The sequence below is a fragment of the Nannospalax galili genome, unplaced genomic scaffold, assembly GCF_000622305.1.
Source record: "Nannospalax galili isolate Female #2095 unplaced genomic scaffold, S.galili_v1.0 scaffold180, whole genome shotgun sequence".
Classification (NCBI taxonomy): domain Eukaryota; kingdom Metazoa; phylum Chordata; class Mammalia; order Rodentia; family Spalacidae; genus Nannospalax; species Nannospalax galili.
Window position 1 is genome coordinate 1,198,757 of NW_008348199.1, and position 24,778 is coordinate 1,223,534.

A 24,778-nucleotide genomic window follows, 5' to 3' on the forward strand; every position below is an offset into this window, starting at 1 on the left:
GCTAGAAAGCACGCCCTCCCAGGCTGTCTGGGACTCACAGGGAGGGAGCTTGCAAGGCAGTGGAAGTTCCAACCCAACAGCTAGTGAAGAAAGCCTTAGGAATTACTGGTGATGGCTGTACTGTACTGCAGTCCATGGCATCAGACACATGAATTAGACCCCAGTCTAAGACAGCATGACTGGGCCTCAACCTGAGGCCCTGGTTCAGTGAGCTTAGGGCAGGGACAAAAGGTCTTCAATCTTAAGCTCCTAGGTATCTCTGGTGCTGGTGTCCGTCAGTCCCTCTCGTGGCACAGGCACAATCTTGCTCTCTGGGGACACCTGCCCCAGTTCAGGAAAAACATCACGGAAAGCCATTCTTCACTGTCTTAAACCAGGAACACCTGGTGACTCAGTGATGCTGTAGACCTTAGGAGCCTCCAGAGCCTGCACACTCCAAACACCGCAACTGCGCAGGCTAGAATTCAAGGTATCTGAAGCGATTTTTCTGTCACCTTCAATTACAAAATGATCTTTTTCTTGATCACTTTTGACCCTTAGCTTCAAAATATCCTTAAGAGACAGGCCCGAACACAAATCCTACATGCACTTTTGCAAGAGAACGGTAACCTTCCTTAGCTCCACACTTGTTTCTCAGGTGAGGACTGCCAGAATGTGCCAGTAGGATGCTCGGCACTCCAGCCAGTTAAGGCTCTGTAATCGCCACTGTGACTTAGTGCAGTCAAGTCCTTGACCTGAATGGTTTCAAGTGGCTCATCCCACTGGAAGAAGTCTGAGGCTAGCCCTCCCATTTCAGAGATCCTGCGTGCTGCCTGAGTGTGGTTCTCCCAGTCAGCCTGGCTACATCAATGCCAAGTACATCACAGAGGAGCGCAAAAAAAAAAAAAAGTCAAAACACTGGTTTCCTTAAACTATTTATTCACATTTCATGGATTGTTACACTTCCTCAATGGGACTAATACAAACTGAGATTATACCGCCTGACAATTCAAGTACTTTAGTTTTTACCAAACAATTTCCTCTTTAAATGATTATTCCATCGGATTGCTAGTTTTGTATGTTAAGGGACTCTACGTTGAGACAGCCCTTGGTCCTGACTACTGAACGTGTGGTGCCTCATGCAGAGCACTGGGCTGAACATCTGTCAAGGGCTCCTGGGTCATTCTCTCAACTCCCACTTCCAGGATGAAGAGACTTGGTCACAGTGAGCACGTAGTCTTCAGAAATAGGAACATAATGGAGCAAGAAAGATGCCTTACTTTCAAAGTGTGCTGAGCAAGTGCTCAGGGAAACCTTTAAACCCCAACAGTAAGGTGGATCCCTTTCCTCTACCCCAGAACATGTTTGTTTGGTTTGGCATGCAGCGTGTAAAAATATGATTTAGAATTGAAACTGTCAAACAGAGAATCGGTCCATGAACAGTCAAGACTTGGCCTCTAAGAGCCAGTGTGCGGTTCCAGTAAGGAAGACAGCGCAGCACTTGATTTTTCGCTTACTAGGAATGTGCAGACACGATCTGTGGGAAGCCGTAGGGCTGGCAGCATGTGTCAGGATGCAGGCAGAGTTAAAGGAGCACACACTTCACGTTAGCGCAAGCAGAGACTAAAGGTCAAAATCTCAGTTCACACTGAAAACACTAAAGGCTAATTCCAAACATAAATGTAGCTAAACCCATGGGTCAGTCAGAACCAGCTGCTAACACCGTGGTGTGAAACAGGTAAACCCTCCAGGGGCCCCTCTAAGTAACAAGGTATCAGATTTTACAGAGAAATGCACACACGCTTGGTTCTTCCCTGTGATCAAGTGGAGAGTAATGAGTTCCTAAAGCATACCAGGCGCTTAAGAAACGCCAAATTTTGGGCTGTGGTCATGTAGCACACTTTTTCCCTGTAAATTTCACTTCCAAGAGATCGACTTAGCAGCAAAAATTTGCTGGGGAATGTTAGGAAAACCAAGCCACATATACCTACTAATTTAGAATTAAAATTGTTTGGGCAGAGTTCAAAAGGCAATTCCGTCATTTTATTTTCTTTTTGGTAAATAGTCATGGCGTATGCAGATGCTCACATCATGAACACCACCATGCTCCTCAAAGTTCCCAAGTTTATGACACGTTGGCCTTGTGGGCACATGTGGCTTAACTGGATTCTGAAAGTTGTTCCCCTCATTGCTTCATTTCAAAGTTGGATAAACCTGACATGAATGGGACAGGACCACCATGAACAGGAGCAGCTGCTTACACAGCGTAGTCCTGAACATCTTGATGCTAGCTAGAGTAAAGGCACAGCTCCTCCTCGGGCGCACAGTGCAGTGTGTCGGACATCCCACGACAGCACAAGCACACCTCTGCATGCATACCCACGTCCTCCCACTGGGATCAGAAAACAGCTTAGCACAGAGCACTCTAAGAAACTCAGACAAACACTGGCCTCATCGCCCTACCTCTCAAGAACTTAAAATTAACCAGGTTTCACACAGCCCCCCACCCCGTCATTTGAAGCAACTGTACCACTTAATTTGTAACTATTTCCCTACGTCAGAACACAGCCAACTATCAGAATATACAAGCGTGAGCCCTTGGGTGCTGATCGTGAGCCTTCAACAAGATCATCTGGTACCAGTACTAAATGTTTTCCTTAGGAATCGAAGTGAAATTTGGACAAAAAAATCCTTTCCTTGTGGGTGGCAGGGTGGCCTGGGGGGTGTCTTACTCTGTAGCGCAGTCTGCCTTGACCTCTCAGTGATCCTCCTCAGCTTTTCCAGTGCTGAGTTCACGGACTGACACACATTAAAGCCTACTGTGAGGTGGTGTGGCCAACACAGTGAAGAACCACAGCTCTCTTCTAAGTGACAGGACGCTGTCCTTAAAAAAATGGATTATTCTGATACCAAACACCTAACACATTGCTGTCTCAGATGTTACGGCAAAAACTGACCCGCTTCCACCTCTTCACTCCGTTCCTAGCGAGTTCACGCGGCTGTGGTGCAGCCAGGCAGCTCTGGACCGTTCAGCAGGCTCTGTCCCGGGCTCATCACAAGCTTAGGTTCCCTTCTTACTATCGTTTCAGTTTTTTAAAAAAAATAAAGGGTTATCTATCGTCTGTGGTATAGGAATGACACACTACCAAATTTGTGCTTTAAAATCCATTATTCCTGGAAACCCCCTTCCATACTGTCTTCAGGGGCTCAGACAGCACCTCATGAGTAAAAACTACAGAAGCAAATACAAAGCCCACAACTCCTCCCTCCACCAGCTACTCCTCCCATTTGAGCATGAGAAGGCAGATGCTGAATGACAGCGGAGCGGCCCCCAGGGTCAAAGGCCAGTACCTGCAAAGAACCAGGCCGGAACCAGCTTGGACAGGGATACTCAGTACCCATAGTCCAGCCTGAAAACACTGGGAAGGACATCTGTCACAGTGTGGCGGCACGGTCATTTGGTAAGAGCGCTAGTCAGACTGACAAGCTTCTTCTGGAGCGCTGTTGGACACAGCGTGGGAAGCCTCCCGGGCAGGCAGGGACCACAGCCCCGCAGACTGACTGGAGGAGCCTTTGGAAAAGCTAATTGGTACCCTGATTGTAGTCCATAAGAGATCATTTAGGTTAATTTACTCAATGAATCATAGTCTTACCAAGCTTCTCATTTGATGATGCACTCTGCACACTGGATGGATAGCTCTCAAGAAGAACAGCTTCTCAACATTATACCCAAGGTTTTATTGGCCTTAATCTTCCTCACAAAAATTTCAAGTTACCTAGAAGTTCTTAGAATGTCAAAGTAAGAAGAGGAGAAAACCTGACTAAGTTGGGGTGAAGGGGAGCAGCAGCTCGGTGACATTCCTCAGCCAACCTAAGGGCTCAGGCACCTTTCTTCTCCTGTAGGATTTTGTGCAACTCGTCCGCATCCTCGCTGGTTTTCACCCGGATCAGCATGGTGGCTGGGACACTGGCATTCTTCTCAGCGAGCGGTGGGTTGGGAACACAGACAATAAGTACATTGTTTCTCCCTGTTCTGGTACACGGCATGTTGGGTGGAATCAGAACATTCAACAGTATGTTGCCTGCAGTTAAGAAGGAAAATATTTATCAAGATTATATGTTAACGAGCCAGGTGTGGTGGCGAAAGCCTGTAGTCCCAGCACTTGGGAGACAGAGGCAGGCGGATCTCTGTGAATTCAAGGCCAGCCTGGTCTACATAGTGAGTTCCATGACAGCTGGGGCTACAGGGAGACCCTGTCTCGAAAAGACAAAAAGATTACATGTTAAAAGCAAACAAACGGCTGAAGATCAGAGCAGAAGCAACTTTGAGATGTGCTGATGGCTTCAGTCACAAGGGCTCCCCTTCTGCTATTAGTGGGACTAAGAGAAGCTACAGATAAATTCGGTGGTTTGATAAGCACCAATAGATGTATGATTTAAAGGAATACTTTTCAAAAAAATTTTAAAGGCTTTTTTTCCCGCCTTTTTGAGACAGGGTCTCTTTGTAGCCCCAGCAGGCATGGCTTGCTATTATATAGACCAGGATGGCCTCAATCTCACAAAGATCTGCCTGCCTCCGCCTCCCAAGTGCTGGAACTAAAAGGCGTGTGCCACCATGCCCAAACAGCTGGCAAGAACCCCCCTCCCCGTTTTTGTCTGAGACAGGGTCTCCCTGTACCCCAGCTGGTATGGCTTGCTGTATAGATCAGGCTGGCCTTGAACTCAAAGAGATCCACCTGCCTCTGCCTCCCAAGTGCTGGGATTAAAGCGCGTGCCACCACACCAGCTGAAACCCTTTTCTTATAGCAAGAACTTTCCACATTGCTCGACCTTAAAACCAGACCTGGGTCTCCGGGAGATGTGTCTAGCACAGAGGGTGCTGCCCACCTTCCCTCCTGGCCAAGTCTCCCACCCTCACTCTGCATCTCACCCCAGCACCCACTCCCAACTGTGCTTGCACTTAGGAAGACTGGTCAGCAAAGAAACAATGTCTCTCTTGCCAGCACACTGGGCAAGACTGACATTTGGGTGATACTATTATAAATTAGTCAAGCCACAGGAAAGCAACATCTCTCAGGAGCTCTTTTCCTGGGAGTCTGGCAGAGCCTCACACTACCACCACACACCAGGCCTGCGGCTCTGAAAGCCCTGCTCTTTCAGTGGACTGTTGCAAGGGCCAACTAAAGTAGGATAGAGGTGACAGTAATGCAGTAACTTCTTGCTCAATAAAAAGGACTCTCTGAGGCTGGGGAGATAGCTCAATTAGTAAAGTGCCCATCATACAAGGCACTGAGGACCCAAGTTCAGATCCCAAGAACCATGTAAAAAGCTGGATGGAACTGACGGGCATGGTGGTGCACCTGCCTTTAACCCCAGCACTCAGAAGGCAGAGGCAGGTGGATCTCTGTCTGAGGCCAGTAGTCTGGTCTACATATGGAGTTCCAGGCCAGCTGGAGGTACTGGAAGACCCTGTCTCAAAAACACCAAACAAAAAAAACAAAAAAAGAAGCTGGATGGAACATATGCTCAGGAACCCCAGGACTGTGGTGAGGGATGGCAGGGACCTGCAGATCCCTGAAACTCACTGACTAGCTAGCCAGCGTGGCACAATCAATGAGCTTCAGGTTCAGTGAAAGGCTAAGCAACTGAGGAAAGACAGTTGATGACAATCTTGGGCCGTCACACACACCAAAACAGAGAGAAAAAAAAGGATTCCTTAAAAGGGTTACACTGGTTCCTATCAAACCACCCTTGTCGCTGGGCGTGGTGGTGCACACCTTTAATCCCAGCACTTGGGAGGCAGAGGAAGGTGGATCTTTGTGAGTTCAAGGCCAGCCTGGTCTACACAGCGAGTTCCAGGCCAGCTGGGGCTACAGGGAGACCCTGTCTCAAAAAAAAACAAACAAAAAACAAACAATAAAAACACCCTTGTCTACAGTTATAAAGGAAATGAAAACCTTTGGTTGCTTTTTACAACACATCTACATTTTCATATACAATTTTCCTGATACTCAAAACTAAGTCCATATTCAATAAATATGAGATGAATTTGACCTAACGATCTTTTCCATTACAGAAAAAACCCAACCTTCGAAATCGAAGGAACTGCTGTGAGTAGAGCAGTTTTCCACACTGAGATCACGCTGCACCCACCTAAATTGGTGTCTGCCCGTACCAAGAGCTGTGTCTTCTGATTTGCTGTGGGTTTTAAATGCAGGGTACCCACACCCTTCTCTTTAAATTCACTGTCTTTCTTGTAAAATAGTTTACACCTATGGGGAAAACAACAGATATGATCAAACATTCAAGAAGTTAGTCTGCTAACAAGCACTGTTTGTACTTGTAAACCTTCATTAAATGAGCAAACATAATGATCCCTCCAGACTAATGGGATCTGGGTAAAGATCAGAACAAGAAACTGTTAGTTGGACATCCTAGAATCCACACCTCCAACACACCATTTTTTGTAGTGCTGGACATGGAATCCAAGATCTTTGACATGCTGGGCAAGAACTTATCGGTGAACTCCAGCCCCAGCCCCATAAACCCACCGTCAAGATCCTCTAAACTCCCTGTTCCATCTCCCTGATCTGCACCTAGGTCTGAACTGCAGAGCAGATCTGACCTTTTAAGGATGGGCACAGACACAGCAATATCCTGCATCTTACACCCCCCCTTCTTATTTTTTCAAATTCTCTTAAGGGATCCTTTAATTTTCAATCCCCTAAGATGGTGAGATATCCTAAGAGGGCTTGAATAAGTCTAAAGGGACGCAGTGTTTCTAGGCCTATGTCAGACACAACCTGTTTGGTAATTAAGACAAAACTAATGGTTGCTCATTTAACTTATGAAAGAATCCCCCTTCAAACAAACAAAGTTATAAAGTCAAGATCATTCCTATGTGTCACTTGTGTAATTTTTTTTTTTAATTAAAAATGAGTAAAACTATACTGGGTGTGATAGTGCACGCCTTTAATCCCAGCACTCGGGAGGCAGAGGCAGGCGATCTCTGTGAGTTTGAGGCCAGCCTGGTCTACATAGTGAGTTCCAGGACAGCTGGGGCTACAGGGAGACCCTGTCTGATAAAGACCCCCCCCCAAAAGAGAGTAAAACTCCAGGTACCACAGATGCCTCCAGGTTTATAGCAGAAGCAAAGCCTAACTTTAAAATCAGTGATGATGTGATTTTTCTCGGGGGTGGGGGGAGAAGAGAAAGGGATGTGCTAAGGAACAGGAGGGTCACAGAAGTCTCTCTAAAGCACTTTAAAAGGAGAGAAACGCTAAAGCCACAGGGGAGCTAAGATGTCCAGCAGTAAATTTTTAAAATTGGTTAGTTTTAAAATTAACCAGGTCAAACATTTTTCCCTACTCCAGTTCAGAGCCCACTGACCACAGGCCACGATGAGGCCAGGCTACCCCATGGCCCCTCCCATCCCTAGGGTGCCCTGCTGACACCACTCACCTTTTGGAGTAGAAAGCATCCTCCTCCTTCACTTCAGTGACAACCACTGTGGGCGGCTCATCACTCTCCTCTTCATCTCCACCTTGCACAAAGACAACTCAGTGAAGCTCAACCAAGTCAGCAGAAGCTTGCTACCCAACCCCCAAGCATTACCTGGAGTAAGTGAGCACCTTGCTTTTTTAGGGGAGAGACATGCCAGCCGGGTTTTAACTCTCTTCCCCAAAAAATAGTAATTTAAAATTTGTGTGTATGTGCTCATGGTATGTGGAGGTTGGAAGGTTTTCTCCTACCATGTAGGCTCTGGGGAATCAAACTCAAGTCCTCAGGTTTGGCAACAAGCACCTGTACATGCTGAGCCGCTTCACAGCCCTAAATAATCATTTTTTAAAAAAATATTTTATTATTTTTTTAATTTTATGTGTACGAGTGTATTGCCTCCATGTATGTGAGTGCACCCGTGTCGTGTAAATGCTGTGGAGGTCAAAAGAGGGCTTCAGAGTCCCCTGGAACTGGAGTTAAGGATGGTTCAGAGCCGCCATGTGGGTGCTGGGAATCGAACCCGGGTCCTCTGCAAGAGCAGTCAGTGCTCTTGACCGCTGAGCCAACTCTCCAGCCCTAAATAATCATTTCTAATGGAAACAACATCTTTCTATATTCCAATTTGTAAAAAGCCCTGAAATAAAAAACATCCATGCTTCACATTTACAAAAAAAAAAGTACAAAATTCTATTCAAGTAGCCCACTGCAGAACTAAGACTATCTTTCCCAATATTCCTGTGGCCATGGCCACATCACATCAGGGGAAAACCAAGATCAGCAATGGCCAGAGGGCAAAATTATTTTTTACAGGACAAGTGTGTTAAGAGACACTGCTCCAAAGTGTAATTTATTTAAGTGTTGTCTGAACTGCTGCAAAGCCCAATGGTCCGGCACTACAGAGACCTGGCTGACTGGTCAGGGCAGCAAGGTACCACTGCCACAGCCACAGGGAGGATCAAAGACACTGCTTATACAAAAATACAAAGGATCCTCTCAAAGAAAAAGGCAACTGTGTAAAACTTGCTAATTAAAAGCAACTGTCTTAGAAAATGGGTTCTGGAGCTCAAAGAACTTAGATCACAAGATTTGAATTAAGGTAGGCACTAGGCTCTCCTGAGACATTTAAAAACTATTATTTAGTTAAAGATCCCAGATCTAGAGTTACTCTCCAGGGCAGAGCAGGCATTCTCTGCCCACAATTACCAGGGCTGCTGCTAGGGGGCAGTCTGCAGGACTGGGACATGCTACAACAGCACTGGGTCCCTGCAGCTGTCTCAGCCTCAGGAGATGAATCAAACTCAGACAGAATTAAAAAGGGGACCTTCACTGGAGCCTCTGCCCTCGGGGCCTGGGCTTGTACCGAGGGCCAAACGAACAGCAGTGGAGTCTGGTGCAGACAGAACAGCACACAGCACAGCAGCAGCAAACAAATGATTGCAGTCTCCTTGCTGGGGACACGCACACTGATTCAGATTCACAGGCACCAGCCACGAGGAGACATCAAGGACCAAAAAGCGAAGGCAGAGGGGCTGTCACTGAAGCCTTAGCTTTGGCTTCATCTGAGACTCAGGCAGTACAAGACTGTCACTCAGATACCACTGCCTTTTGGAAGGGGGGGCTGCATCCACATCTGTGGGAACACTGAGCTTTGTTTTCTATGGCCATGAATAGTCCTATTTATAGCCAAGTTCTGTCATGTCATCCCTCCCCAGTTTTTACTGAGTTTGCTTTCTTGTATTGCATTAAGTGCCTTATATATATATATTAAGATTTAAAAAAAACTTATTTACACTGTGTCTATGTGAACGTATGTGCACATGTGCAGTTACCCAGAGTCCAGAATAGGGTGTTGGATTCCCTAGATCTGAAGTTACAGGTGGCTGTGAGCTGCCCAATGTGGGTGCTAGAAATTGAACTTAGGTCCTCCACAAGAGCAGCAAGTGCTCTTAACTGCTAAGCCATGCTAAGCCGTATCTGTCCAGCCCCAAGTTCCCTCAACTTTGGATGTTAACCCTCTGTGACATGTCTGGCTTCTAATGCTGTCTCCTGTTCTATGGGTTGTTTCCTGGCTGCTTCTTTTGATGACCAGAAGTATTTAGGTTTGATGCAATTCTGTGTGTCTGGTTTTGTTTTTGTTGCCATCTTAGTCAATGTAAAGGACTTTTTCTTCTAGAAGTGTTCTACTGAATGGTAGCTATTCATTACACTGGGCAGTTAACTTAAAACAGGACAAACATTAGAAATTAGAAACTGAGCTCTCAACATCTAGCCACAAGTGTGCAACTGCCCTGCTGTGGATAGAGGCCACCACACTGGACAGTGTAGACACTAAGCATGCTTACTTCAGAAGGTTCTAGTGGATGAACAGGGCCTGAGGTTATTATACAGGATACATGGGAGCACTGTGGGTGCTGACACTAGTAGGAAACCTGATGGGCCTGGTGCTCTACTCTCACAAGGCATCTATACAATCTTCAGAGGATGCAACTGTATCCACTGCCAAGAGCTGACACATCTAGCCATATCCAACAGGCTCCATAACAGTGACGCTGACTCCTACCATTTCCTTTCTTGAGGGTGAATGATTCTGAGTTCATTCTGGTGCCTGTAACTTCTTTGTACCAGATCTGGCCCCAACATTAATGCTGTGGCATCTCATTTCATGGACAGTCAAATGTCCTAAATACAATCCAATTCAATGGACATTTGTGAACTTTTCCAGTAAAACACAGTTTTCAAAAAATATTTTTAGCCAGACGTGATAGCACACACCTTTAATCCCAGCACTCAGCAGGCAGAGGAAGGTGGACCTCTGTGAGACTGAGACCAGCCTCATCTATATAGCAAGTTCCAGGCCAGGTGAAGGCTACAGGGAAACCCTGTCTCAAAAAGACCAAAAAAAAAAAAAAAGTTTTGATTTGCTTCTCTCATATGAAAGCCATGTGCCCTAAACTTTCCAACGTTTCTGTGCTAGACATTTCCTAGTCTTCACCTGGTACTCTTTTACTATAATGGTCATCACATACCTAGCTAGATATCCAATGTATAGATATAGACTGTGGTGCTGGGCCTCGTGGATACCAGGCCACTGCCCTACCAACAGAGCTCCTCCAGCTCTACTCAGTACTTTTCATCTTTTTAGCATTCCTACAAAATCAGGTCTTATTCTGTGTTTCAGATAAAGGCCAAGTGTCTAAGATAACATAAGGGATGGAGCCACACAGAGAAACGAGATCAGCCTTCAACACAGGCCTGTGCTTTTCCCACCAAGCTTATGTGGATTTAAGCCAAGAGCACGCGGCTCTGCATTTACCTTTGCAATCACTACTGCTACCTTCTGCTGGACTCTCCAATACTTTAGCAGAAAATGGAGACGTGGGTTTACTCTGGGCAGCATCTTTACCAAATAAACTAGTGTTTCCAGCGGAGAATGAAAATCCAGTCAGGGAACCAGAGCTTAACGAGCCCAAAACTGAGCTATCAATTTTCTTGCCAAAATTAAATGAGGCACTTGTTGCTCCTGGTGCTGGGTCTACTTTCTTTTCAGACATAAACACCACCTTTTCAGAGGTGTCCTCAGTCTTGTTGCCATGAAACAGAAAGGTTGACTCTTGCTGTACTTTTGCTGAGCTGAAGAGGCCGGGTGGCTGCAGCTCCCCCGGCTCCCTGTTCGTCCCAGGCTCGGAGTTGCTGCCACCGCTGCTCTCAAGTTGCCTCTCAATGGTTGCCAAGTACTTCTCATAGTCTTTAAAGATAGGCGTCAGGTCACAGAGTGGGTTTGTATTCACGTGCTTCACTATCCAATCCCGAACAGAGCAGTTCAATCCAGCCAACTGCTTGTGATAGGCATTCCCAGAGCAGGCCTTGGGAGCATGGCCAGAGGAAGGCTGCTGACTGCTGCCATTAGACTTGGGGCTTAAAATCTTTTTATCAACCAAGGTAGTAGGACCATTTGCAGCAAAAGAACCTGTAAGAAATTAAAGACTGAACATTTGAAAATCCATTGATTAAACTGCCTAGAGTTTGCTTTTTTTTTTTAAGATTTATTTTTATTATTATTTGTTTGGAACAGGTTCTCCCTAAAGCCCCAGCTGGCCTGAAAGACACTATGTAGACCAAGCTAGATCTCATACACATCTGCCTGCCTCTGCTTCCCCAGTGCTGGGATTAAAGGCATGCACCACCACCCCAGCTTATTTTTATTATGCTTAATTATGCATATGTGTCTGTGTGTAGGTATATGCATGTTACTGTAGATACCCAGGAAGGACAGGGGTGTTGGATCCCTGGAGCTAGAGTTATAGGCAGTGTGAGATTCCTGACAAGGGTGCTGGGAACCAAACTCGGGACTCCTGCAAGACAAATATAAGCTCTTCACTGTTGAGTCATCTCCCCAGCCCTTTTAGTTTTTGTGACAGGGTCTTGCTATATAACCCCAGTTGGCCTGGAATTGGTCACCTTCCTGCCTCAGCTTCCTGGGGTGTAAGTTGCCACACTCAGCTAGGTCCAGAGTTTTAGAGTTCTATCTTCTTTTTTTGCTTTTATTGTATCCTATTTCTTGTTCAAAAAGCTTGTATTCACAAAGCAACACTCAGAACTTATCAAGCACATGGTTATCAAAGTACTTGATACATCCTACTCAATAAACACCAAATAGGAGAAGTGTGATGGTGTACGCCTACAACCCTAAAATGTGGAAGCAGGAGGATCAGGAGTTCAAGGCCATCTTCAGCTACATAGCTAGGTAAGAGGCCGAACAGAGCTCCTGGAGCTAAGTGAGACCCTATCACAAAATAACCAAGCACCAGAGAGCACACACTTTCAGCATGAGTAAGACATAATCCAGCCAGCCAGTGTAATTTCTAGGACTTCAATTTATAATCCTGTTCTGTATGTGAATCCCAGGGGTTCTTGACTAACTTGATCAGGACAGGATCAGGTAATCAGTACTTCCTGTACCAACCTCGTTTGTGAAAGCTATGATTAAAGACAGTGTCACTTGAGTTCCCAGTGGCCACTGTGGTGGGAGGCACACAGAACACCCTTGGTACACACAGAATGGATGGATAGGAAGGCAAACCTTCAGAGTCTACAAAAGCGCTTCTCTTTTACCTTTGACCTTTCAGCCAATTCTGAGTCCCCTTTCATAATCGAAGATTTTGAGACTCAGAAAGTTAAGAACCTCACACTAAAGTCACACAGCTGATAAATGGCAGCACTGAGAACAAAACCCGCATCTGTTCTGGCTCAAAGTTTGTGTTCTGCTGACCTACTTGCTCTATAAATAGCCAGTACCTACCCAAGTTCCTTTTCATGGTTACTGTTTTCACTTACACATCCTAGGAGTCAGGGTTAAAAACATCTTTACAAGCTGAGCCTGGTGGTATACACCTACAATCCCAGCATTCAGAAGGTTGAAAGAGAAGTACTGACTGAGTTCAAGGCCAGCTTGGGCTACATAGCAAGACCCTGTCAAAAAACAAAACAAAACCAAAGCCCCCATACAGACAGAATCCTACATATGCAGAGGCTGGGGGGGTGGCTACTCACCAAAGGATGTCTTGGGCTCGGCTGTCTTGGGCTCCGTTGCTGCCTTTGCACTGGTGAAGGATGTGGTACTGGCTGTGCTGTTTCCATTTGTCAGTCCTTCCAGAGGCTTTCCTCCAGGGCCACCACCAAATCCAGAAAACCCTCCTCCAGAAGGCACAACCAAACCTTTAAAACCTTTAAAGGCTCCTCCACCATCGGACTGGAATACAGAGCAGAGCACACTTAGGGAGGTATACCTTCCGTCTTCAAAGACGAGCAAGTGATCGCAGCAGCTCGGCTCAACAGCGCCCAGGCTGCTCTGCCACCTTTACTTATTTATTGGCCGGCATCACTTATCCGATTGGCCTCCAACTTGCTATGGAGCCTAAGACCTTGAGCTTCTGATCCTCCTGCCTCCACCTCCTGAGTGCTGGAATTATCAGCATATACCACCACTCCCAGTTCATATAGTGCTGTGGATTAAACCAAGGGCTTCCTGTCTGCTAGCCCTACACTCTTGTCAAGTGAGCTACAGCCCCAGAAATCTGATTTCTCATCATTAGAAATCTAAATGAGAGGCTGGAGAGAGAGCTTAGCAGTTTAGAGCACTGGCTGTTCTTCCAGCGGACTCAAGCTCAGTCCCCAGAGCCCATGTCTGGTGGCTCACAACTGCCTGTAATTCCAGCTCCAGGGAAATCTGAAACCCTCTTCTAGGCTCTGGAGGTACCTGCACACATGTCATACGGTATACCCACAAGTCTTAAAAAACAAAAAAAAAACAAAAAAAAAAAACTGGGTATGGTAGCGCACACCTTTAATTCTAGCACTCAGAAGGCAGAGGCAGGAGGATCTCTGAGATTGAGGCCAGCTGGAGCTACAAAAGACCTTGTCTCAAAATGAAACAAGATATACCAAATTACCTACAGACAAGCTGTGATACTGTAAGACCTTCAGGACCTTTGATTTTGCACAGGACTTAAAAGCCACATGGTATTTATAGTTGTTTTAGAAACTACTGATAGTTCTGATGAAATCTTGGTGCTAAATGTTATAGTTAAAACTCAATGTGGATTTCGACTGTTCTATATTTAATTACCTTACCAGTGCAAGGGCTCCTGCCTCTCCACCTCCTTCACCTAAGTTTTAGATCAAGGTGCACACCCAGGCCTGCCTAACCTTTTGCAACATGACAGTGTTGTCAGCTACAAACTTCAGGCTGAGAACTATGCAATAAAGTTACAAAAAATAAGAAAGCAGCCAGGCCTTTACTCCCCCACTGGGGAGGCAGAGACATCCAGATCTTTGTGAGTTTGAGGCTAGTCTTGACTACATAATGAGTTCTAGGCCAGCCAGGTACATAGTGAGACCCTGCCTTAAAAATGAAAACCATCGCACAAAATAAATGTCTATCTTCACAGTTTTGTTGGGCTGCATTCACAGCTATCCTGGGCCACATGAAGCCCAGAGGCTAAGAGCTGGATACACAATTTCCATACTGGCCTTCATTTACTCAAGAGCTGGACTGACTGACTACCTACCCTTCCCTGATACAGCCTGCCTTGGCTTCTTTTCATTCTGACCTGGGCTTCACAGTCCTCACCTCAAGCACACACCTTATGTCTCTCATCTGCCACCAGATTTGCACCCACCTGTCACCCATGTTAATTCGTGCCATATACTGTGTCCTCTAGACACACTTCCAAATGGAATCATTCAGGTTGTTCCTTCTTCGCTAACATACTGAGCTTCACATCCATTATCTAGGGGCCAATCCTAAATCAGTAGAAACAAGACCATCCTTCCACTGGAGAGCTGTTTCCTGCCCATCTCCCTAGCAGCACTATACTACACGTAACATGAGGTTCACACTTGGTATTACTCTAAAGCAGCATGAATAAGTTTGTACACTAGGTATTACATTCTAAATATGTACCTATGACCACTGTGCTGAATAGCTTCAGGTGTCAACATGACATACCTGGAAAGAAGGAACCTCAACTGAGAAAATTCCTCTGGATTGGTCTGTGGGCACATCAGTGAGACATTTTCTTGACTGCTGAGTGATGTGGAAGGTCCAGCCCATTATGGGCCTGCCCAGGGTTGTGTAAGAAAGCAGGCTGAGCAAGGCCAGGGGACAAGTCAGTGTGCTCCTCCATGGTCTCCTCCAGGTTCCTATCTTTAGTTCAGTGTTGGATTATGACGTGGGCGTTCGAAGTTCAAATAAACCCCTTTCTCCCCAAGTCTGGTATTTATCATAGCAATAGAGAAGCAAACTAGAACAAACAGAACCATCTCCAAGTCTGCTTATGACTGTTTCTCATCTTGAATTACATGGTATATACAATCTAGGCAAAATTCTTTTATAATTTAAATTATTTTCCTATTAACATATACCACAATTTTATGAGCTGCTCTGAGTGATTTTTTAACTAATTGTCTCCTCAGAACTCCCGTATACTTCCTTCCTTCTTCCTTTCTTTATACATTCCCAAACTTTATAAACTTTTGACATTGGGGCTTGCTGTGCACCAGGTAAAAAGCTGGGTATGGCAACATGCACCTATAACTCCAGGGCTGGGAGGTAGAGACAACAGGATCCCAAGGAGTTAGTGAGCTACAGTTTTAGTGAAAGACTCTGTCTCAAAAAATAAGATGGAGGCTGAGGTCTGGTAAAGCACTTGCCACATACGCACTGAAGACTGAGTTCAGATCCCCAACACCCACGTGGGCAGGGGTGGTAGCCCGCCTGTGATTCCAGGGCATGGGAAACAGAGACAGGATCTGCAGAGCAAGCTGGCTAGCTACATCAGCAAAATCAGCAAGCCCTGGATTCAATATGTAGAGAGTGACAATGCCTGCATCTGGTCACCACACATGCCATAAACACGTGAGTGCACATGCAAACACACTAAACCTTGGAAAATAGCTAGGCCTGGTGGTGCAGGCCTGTAATCCAACTAATCCAAAGGCCAAGGCAGGAGAATTCCAAGTTCAAGATCTGCCTGGGAAAACAGGGCTAGGAATAGTGCTCATTGGTAAGAGTGCTTGCAGGAGGCCTTAGGTTTAATTTGTAGCATCACAAAAACAACAACAAAACCCACTTTGGACAATGTGATAAATACACCTATGTTTAAGACAGGGTCTTGAACTCCTGTGCTCAAGCAATACTTTTTCCTCAGCCTTCAGAGTAACTGGGACAACAGGCATGTGCCAATATGCCCAGCTATTATTTTGTAATGATGTCTTTTTCATCATTTCTCAAAGGATGAAAATGAATTTATAATCTTTACTTGAAAAAGAAAGGGATGAGCCAGACATGGTGGTACATGCCTTTAGTCCCAGCACTCAGGAGGCAGGCAGGCAGATCTCTGTGAGTTCATGGTCAGCTGGGGCTACGGGGAGACCCTGTCTCAAAGACCCCAAAAAAAGGGGGATATGTAAGAACAACTCACTCGTTTGGTTATTTTTTTTATACAGGGTTCACGCAGCCCAGGCTGGTGTCAAACTCATTGTAGTCAAGGACGACCTTGAACTCATCTTCCAGCTTCTGCCTAAAGTGCTGGTTTTATAGGTGTGAACTACCGTATCTGTCATAGTTCGCTTTTTTATTATTTTCTTGAGACTAGGTCTCACGTGTCCCAGGTTAGCCTCACCATGTAGCCAAGTATGGCCTTGATCTTCTGCCTCTACTTCCTGAGTGCTTGGACTGGTAACAGGAACTTGCTTAGTTTTATAGCTCAGTTATTTTTAAATTATATATATACATATACATATACACACACACTAAATATTTTACTGGTTTTTTTGAGGGAGGGGGACATCTTTTTGAGACAGGGTCTCCCTGTAGCCCCAGCTGTCCTGGAACTCACTATGTAGACCAGGCTGGCCTTGAACTCACAAAGATCCACCTGCCTCTGCCTCCCAAGTGCTGGGATTAAAGGCGTGTGCCACCACGCCCAGCTAAATATTTTACTTAAATTTTTTTAAAAATTCATTATTTTATGTGTATGCATGTATTGCTTGCATGTAGGTAAGTGCACCTGTGTTGTGCAATGCCCGCGGAGGACAGAAGAGACTGTCCGACCCCCTGGAACTGGAGTTATGGACAGTTGTTAGCTGCCATGTGGGTGCTGGGATTCGAAGCTGGGTCTTCTGCAAGAACAAGTGTTCTTAACCACTGAGTCATCTCTCCAGCCCTATTTATTATTTTTATTTTATGTGTATTGCGTGTATTGCCTGCGTGTAGGTAAGTGCACCCATGTTGTGCAATGCCCACGGAGGACATAAGAGGCTGTTGGATCCCCTGGAACTGGAGTTATGAACAGTTGTTAACTGCCATATGGATTCTAGGAACCAAACCTGGGTCCTGTCAAGAGCAGCCAGTGCTCTTAACTGATGAGCCATCTCTGCAGTCTGTTTCTCCCTTCACCCCTCCTCCTTGAAGTCTTGACTTTAAGAGAAAAGCTTGAATACCACATAGTGTGGCTGAGTAGGTTTACTCTGAAGTGGCCACACAGGTCTATTTCCAAGCACCTCTCCTGCCTGACCAGATTCCACATCACCAAGACTATGTTCACAGGTCTGGAACCCACTGAGGGGTGAGGTCTACAGGCAGAGGAGTTCATGAACATACAATGATTATGCAACACTGGTCACATGACTACAGCTCATTTATCTTTCTGAGCACAGGAATCAAATACAGAACATAACATACAACCCTAAACACTGGGGCATGACATGCTTCTCCTGTAATCAAAGGGCTCTCCCAGAAGTGGCTAAGACTGAAGTACACTGTCACCCCTTGCAGCACTTCTTAGATTTCCCATTTTGCCTCTTCATACTGTCACTCTACTTTATCTGTCAATATTCATCTTATTTATGAAATACTCACCAAATATTAACTGCATGAGCTCCCTTATTGGCATTTTTATGCCTCATATTTTCTTCTAGCTCCCATCATTTATAACAAGAAGCAAGCACTTTTAAAAAGCATTTGCAGTCTGGTGAAATGGCTTAGCAGGTTAAGACAATTGCTTGCCAAGCCTGACAACCTACTAAGTTCAATCTAGGGACCCACATGGTAGATAGAGACAGCTTATGTCCACAAGTTGTCCCCTGACGTCCATGCAAGTGCCTCCCTCCCCCAATAAATATATATATACGTACACACCTAAAATAAATGTTTAAAAGTTTTTTTGAGAGGCTGGAAAGACGGCTCAGTGGTTAAGAGCACTGGCTGCTCCTGCAGAGGACCCAGGTTCAGCTCCCAGTACCCACATGGCAGATAACAATCTGTGTAACTCCAGTTCCAGGGGACCTGATGCCTATTCTGATCTCCAAGGGTACTGCACGACACAGATGCACTTACATACATGCAGGCAATACATTCATACACATAAAAAGTTTTTTTAAAGCATGTAAGAAGTTTTTAAAAGCATCTGCTGACATAAACGCACTGCCATTCAGAAATCAAGCCACTGTTAATACAAAAGCCGTAAGGAAGCACTCACTTCAAGTCCGACATTTCTGCGCTTTGCTTTCTTTATGGCTCTATTCTTCAAGACTTCTTCACTGGCCACTGAGAATGTTCCCGCCTGCAAGAACACACAAGTGAAATAGCACAAAAGTAATGCCAAAAAGAGATTAGTGCTGAACACAACAGCTAGACTAGACAGTTACTTGCGTTTGAGGAGATGAGCATTTCAGATAGAGCTTGTATCTATCACCTATAGACCTTTGTCGATTCCAATTCTAATCAGGCAAATCATGACTCTTACAGCTATAAATCCAGGCTTCAAATCCCAAACCAAAAACAGGAATATAAGAACTTCTGAAAAGACTAAGACCACTGAAACTTTGGCACAAAAATATTCCTGGCCAGCACCTCAAACGGTTTGGACATATATTCTAAGAAAGTAAAGTTCATAAAATTGCCTTGCCATTAAGAAATACAAACCATCACCCAAAAACTGAACGGTCCCTTACCACTCATGAATGGTTGACCATGGAGCCCATTCTAAAACCAAGTGTATGAATTTTACTAGCGCAGTTTTCAAAACTGTCGGAGAGGGTCTTGCATATACTAAACACTGAGTTTCACCACTGTGCCTCAGCCCTAGCTTGTTTTGCAGAGCAGCCCTGCTTAATCTGCCCACTGTCCAAAAGGCCAGAGACGCCAAGGCCTCAAACGACCCTAGCCAACTGTTCTCTTGCGGTGTGCTGAACGTCCTATCTATAACCAGCCACTGCTAAAGACCTCCCCCTTTATCTCTTCTTCACCCACGGGGCTGCAGCCAAACGTTCTCAACACAAAATTCTTATCGACAGCCATGGTGGCTCACACCTGTGATCTCAACACATAGGAGGCTGACAGCAGAATGACAGTTCAAGGCCAACCTGGACTACAAAGTGAGACCATGTCTCAAAAACAAGACAACTGTCACCTAGTTACTTCAGATCATTTTAATATTTTTTAAAAATATTTTTAAAATTATTTTTATGTGTATGAGTGTATTGCCTGCGTGTAAGTAAGTGCACCTGTGTCATGCAATGCCTACGGAGGACAGAAGAGGCTGTAGGATCCCCTGGAAGTGGAGTTACAGTTGTTAGCTGCCATGTGGGTGCTGGGATTCGAAGCCGGGTCTTCTGCAAGAACAACCAGTGTTCTTAACCACTGAGCTATCTTTCCAGCCCCAGATCATTTTAATATTAAAGGATTCTCATACCCATAATAAGGGATCATTTGGTAACACTTATCCCAGTTAATGGTAATTAACTGAATACAATCCTTCCATACCCATTTCAGTAGGATCTGTTCAAACTGGAGTTATTTTACTACTGAACATTGAAATATCAAAACAAATCATTATATGGTAGTCCAGAACGTTCCTAAGATCTAGGGAAAACAATCCATAACCAAAGACTTGGTGAAAAACCAAGTCAGTTAAAGGTCTTGTGAAAACACACCTGTGATTTTGGTTTCCCTAAACATATTAGAGTACATATTACTACCGAGAAGAAGGAAGATACCAGCTTATGAATAGGCTTCAAAGTCCTTTTTGATTTCCTGATTCCTCTTTCCTTTACTTAGCACTGCAATATAAACCTAGCTGAGCTAGCTACAGAGTTCCTTCCTGAACTGACCGAGAGCATCACACTACTAAAAGAGGCACTACAAATGAAAAGATCTCATTACAGAAGGCAATTCTAACTCTGCAGGCAAGGAGGTAATTCCACGCCATTGTATAATCTATTTCAATCAATGCAATTGCTGGACTTTCGTATCTACCATCAGAATAGCAAACAATGGCAGGTCAGAGAAGCACTGGGGCAAGGGTGACCCTCTCAAACCTAGACTTATGGAGACAGCAGACTGAGGTATAATGGTGTACCAAGTGCTAGCACTATGCTAATTCCATGACTAGATTAATCAACTTGTCCTTTATTCATGACTAACACACTCAAAACGGCCGGTTTAGAATGCTGCAGAATGTGATTCTGGAGGAAGGTGCTGCTACACAGAAGGAACAGACACGAGTAGGAAAGCACACTCCAACATGAAGAACAAATCTCTACAATGTGTTGAAAGCAACAGCTCCTAAGGAGTCTCAGTCTCTCCTGCTCAGTGTTCCTAAAGGTTCTGTAATCCCATCACAGCTCTGCACAGGAATTCTAACATGAATTTAGATGTCATCATTAAGGAATCATTCTTAGGAACAGCTTTTTACCTCTTCTGCTTCATCTTCTTGATCCCAATTCCTATCTGTCAATTCCTTCTCAGCAATTCTTTTGGCCATTTTTTTGAACCTAGATTACAGAAACAAGAGTAAAATGTTAAGTTTTCTATGACAAGATAGCTCTTACAAATAAGTTCCAGGCTAGGCATGGCGACACATGCTGTAAGCCCAGTACTTGGGAGGCAGATTTCTGTGAGCTGTGCCTCATCTACATGGCAAGTTCCAGGTCAGCAGGGGCTACAGGGAGATCCTGTCTCAAAACAAATCAAAATACCCCAAACAAAAATAAATGCAGTCCAGCATAAAATATAGTAAAAACCACTCCTGATGATTGTAGAAACTGCTTCAGTGAGAACTTTATAGGTTGCTAAGGCTCGAGGGGCACATATATAATACAGATCATCTGAAGGCACAGGGAAGATGCCTAAGGAATACAGGAACCTCTGTAAACACTAAGGCAAAGCCATTTGGAAAGATTATAACGGACATCCTATGCAAATATTCTTGCCACATTCTTAATATTTAAGACTCTCCAAATATTTTAAATTCTCATAAAGACGATATGTTTATTCTCAAGAATTTTAATAAGGCACTGGAAATACCTTTGCAACAAGAGTTTTCTTAAGGTTAAATAAAGAAATGTCTCCCAATTAACATCTACTGGCCCTAAATTATATTCTGTGCAAAGCTAAGACATTATTTACAAGTTCAAAATATTATCAATATGGACTTAACATTCTGAAAATGTACACTGTTTCAAAAATACATACTCATTTTATCTCTTCTAACTATGGCAGTGAGGGAAGAGAGGAGTTGGGAGACTGGCAATAGTGTCTCTGAAGAGGATTATTCAGTCACCTACCAAAGAAGGCACTTTTGTTCACCCCTTAAAGTTGTAAAGTTACTGATTCTAATAACAAATGCTTTGCTGTAAACAAACCAGCAACAACAAAAGGAAAAAATAAATCCAGCTGGATCCAACAGAGGGCATTGTTAGCATTGCTGTTTTGGCTTCTTTAAGGCTTCACAAGAGAATGGACTTAAAAAAAACCACCTTTCCACTTTCTGACTGCCAGGGCTGCCAAAACCCACCTGGACTCCTTCCTGATTCCTTTCTCCACTCATCTGTGCTCAGCCTAGCAACCCTAGAACACCAAAGTTACCAAGATACAAACATCTACCACCCAATGCTCTCCAGAGTAAGATTAGCACCTATAGAACAGATCAAGTGATGGCATTCCACTGTCCTCCAAGGTCTGCTGCCTAGGGGCTCTTTCAATATATCCCAAGGGTCTCTGGGATTTCTCTTATAGGTACTTATTTCCTGATTATAGATTTTTAAAATTAACTATTCTAAAATCTAATGCATGAAACTTAATACCATTTACTGAGAATCTTCTTAAATCCCTCCTCCAAAACACTTGCAAAGTTTTCTATTATTCTCATGATCAGAAGAAGCTACAATCCTTTACTAGAACTCTTCAGAGATGGTCTCCACAGGGTCATCTGTAAATTTTCCTAGTCATTATCTAACACTCCACCAGAGGGCAGAAGGGGTAAGCGGATGGACCGGTTATGTTTACTATTTAAAATTATGGGCAAAAGTGGTGGGGTAGAAAATGAAAACCATACTGTATACAATTTTAACATCTAACTCATACTTTTTTTTTTTTTTCCTTTTTGAGACAGTCTCCCTGTAGCCCCAGCTGTCCTGGAACTCACTATGTAGACCAGGCTGGCCTTGATCTCACAAAGATCCACCTGCCTCTGCCTCCCAGCTAGGACGCCCAGCTCCTAACTCATACTTTCAACAGGTATAACTGACACTCTAAATTAATGGAGGTGCTTCCATTTTCCTATTTATCCTCAGATTACCAGAGGGCAGGGATCTTAGTTTACTGAGGCACTCCAAATGCCCTAAACCTGCCTGGTTCATAATCTGTTGAGGAATCAGTGATCTGAGGCGTACATATTTGAGAAAATACAGGATACTACTACTGGCATCCAGTACAAACTGGGAGATCCTGGGCTAGAGGAAGTGCTGTGAAACTGCAATGAAAAAGCCTACTTTAGAGTGGTGCCTGGAACAGGGGGAGTGTAATAGTACTGAAGAGACAAATTTTGTTAAAAGCAAATAGGATAATATTCCATTTTTAACTCCAAAAGTTAAAAGCTGTAGTGTGGAAAACAAAGCAGATTGAATAAGCCCGTCTTTTACAAGAGTGTTTCACCGGTAGGGACGACACGTCGGAGGCTGAGGCCAGTCTAAGGCATACACCAAGTTTAAGGGCGGCATGGGATATGCATACACACAGTAATTTTTTTAAAAGTATTACTTTTTTGAAAGGAGACAGAATAAATATCTCTGGAAAGTTCAGAACGACCATTACGGCTGTTCCATTAAGCAGTGCTGGGTTAGAACTCAGGTCTTTGTGTGCAGCCCAGGGGGCCTCTGCCAAGGTGTTTCCATGGAAATCTGATACAAGGAGTTACAACCCCCGGCCCAGAAGGGTTTGCAGAGCGTTTAAGGGCAAAATGCCACCAAGTTACGAAATGCTTTCCGGAGACGACTCGCTGAGGAACAGACCCGAAAGGGGACTTCAACAGGAAAAACGTTACAGCGAACCTCCGCTCGTCGAGGCACACGGAAACACGGGTCTGCAGGTCCTTCCGAGCCCGGCGCGGGTGGAAACCGACCACCCGGCCCTAGGAGCCCCAATCTCAACACTGGCTCCGGATAGAAGCGGGTGACCCGAGTCCGGCAACGGCCCCCACCGCCCCCCGGCGAGCTCCGCCACGAGGGTCTGTAGCCGCGTGAAAGGAGGCCCAGGCTTCACAAACCGCCGCCGCGTCGGCGTCACCGCCCCAGGGCGCCCTCCCGGCCCACGTCCCCGGCCTCCGCCGCGGCCCGTAGCCTCTCAAGTCCCCGGCCTTTCCCGTAGCCCCTCACGTCCCCGGCCTCCCCCGCGGCCCGCAGCTCGTAGCCCCTCAAGTCCCCGGCCTTTCCCGTAGCCCCTCACGTTCCTGGCCTCTCCCGCGGCCCGTACGCCCCCAAGTCCCCGGCCTTTCCCGTAGCCCCTCACCTCCCAGGTCCCGCTGGCTGGGACGTGGGCGCGGCGGCGAGCAGGGCCGAAGCAGCCTCTGGACACTTCCGGTGTGGTGAGGGCCTCCGAGGCCTGAGTGGTCAGCAAACTCCGAGGCCCAACAGCATGCCCTCGAACCCTCTTCTCTGTGTACTGCACGGAGAGAAAGAGACATCCATTCAGCCCGAAGCCGCTAGAAGCCGGGGAAAAGCGCGCTCCGAGCCGCCATTTTGTAACTCGAATCTACCCCTCACAACCAATTCGAAAAAAGGGAGGAAAGAAACGCCCGCGTCGGGCTGCTGGGCAAGCGCGTCGGAGCTTCGGGCAACAGCACCTCTTCCGGCTGGGCGTCTGGGGTCACACAGCGCATGCGCACGCCTCCTTGTGCCTGGTCGCGGGGAGGAGCACGAGATCTCGCGCATGTGCACGCAGACAGGGTGGACTGGCGCAGCCCGCGGTGCGGGCGAACCTGGAGCACGTTGGTCACGTGTTAGCCGCCGTCCGCCTTGGAAGCGGTTCGCTTGCCTGTCGCTGCGGAGTCTGGCTGCTTCTCTGGAGCGGGCCAGGGCCTCGCGATCTCCGAGGTCGGCCGCTTCTGCCGCCGCCGTCCGTCCGCACGAGAGGAGCACCTGCCGTCGGGTTTCCTGTCGGGAGCGGAGGGCGGAACTGACTGGCCGGAAGCAGCGCGACCAGTGGCGTGTCCTCACCTGGGTCCTGGTCGGGACTCGGGGCTTTATCTTCTAAGCAGTGTTGGGTTGTTCTACGGGACTCGGTCTTGTCCAACGCTGCTTGGTAAGCGTTAAAGAGCCGGTTCCCCACGTGGTACCGCACGCCTTTAATCCCAGCACTAGGGAGGTAGAGGCAGGCGGATTTCTGTGAGTTCAAGGCCAGCCTGGTCTACATAGTGAGTTCCAGGACAGCTGGGGCTACAGGGAGGCCCTGTCTCAAAAA

General features: G+C 45.8%; 2 protein-coding genes across 2 annotated transcripts in view; one reads left to right on the forward strand and one right to left on the reverse strand.

Moving 5' to 3' along the window:
* Positions 1-898: 898 nt before the first annotated feature.
* Nup50 (nucleoporin 50) lies at positions 899-24,102 on the reverse strand. The gene is made up of 8 exons (XM_008844705.3): positions 23,828-24,102; positions 20,736-20,814; positions 18,519-18,602; positions 13,030-13,228; positions 10,793-11,446; positions 7,441-7,522; positions 6,133-6,251; positions 899-4,061 (listed from the first exon to the last, which is right to left on the reverse strand). Exons 2-8 carry the CDS (start codon positions 20,802-20,804, stop codon positions 3,859-3,861), a joined length of 1,410 nt encoding a protein of 469 aa, XP_008842927.1. The 5' UTR covers positions 20,805-20,814; positions 23,828-24,102; the 3' UTR covers positions 899-3,858.
* The window catches only part of LOC115072330, an 11,908-nt gene continuing 10,427 nt past the window's right edge, over positions 23,298-24,778 (forward strand). Inside the window, exons 1-3 of the mRNA XM_029569106.1 lie at positions 23,298-23,408; positions 23,486-23,546; positions 23,757-24,619. Coding sequence (XP_029424966.1) covers positions 23,298-23,408; positions 23,486-23,546; positions 23,757-24,571 — 987 coding nt within the window. The 3' untranslated portion in view covers positions 24,572-24,619. The remainder of the gene's footprint in view (positions 23,409-23,485; positions 23,547-23,756; positions 24,620-24,778) is intronic.

Excerpts from the sequence above, each read along its gene's own strand:
- Nup50 (XM_008844705.3), bottom strand. The coding sequence starts at position 20,804 with ATGGCCAAAAGAATTGCTGAGAAGGAATTGACAGATAGGAATTGGGAT. Across the intron at positions 13,229-18,518 it reads GCAGAAATGTCGGACTTGAA|TCCGATGGTGGAGGAGCCTT; the intron begins GTGAGTGCTTCC and ends TCTGTATTCCAG. Across the intron at positions 4,062-6,132 it reads ACGGGCAGACACCAATTTAG|GCAACATACTGTTGAATGTT; the intron begins GTGGGTGCAGCG and ends TCTTAACTGCAG.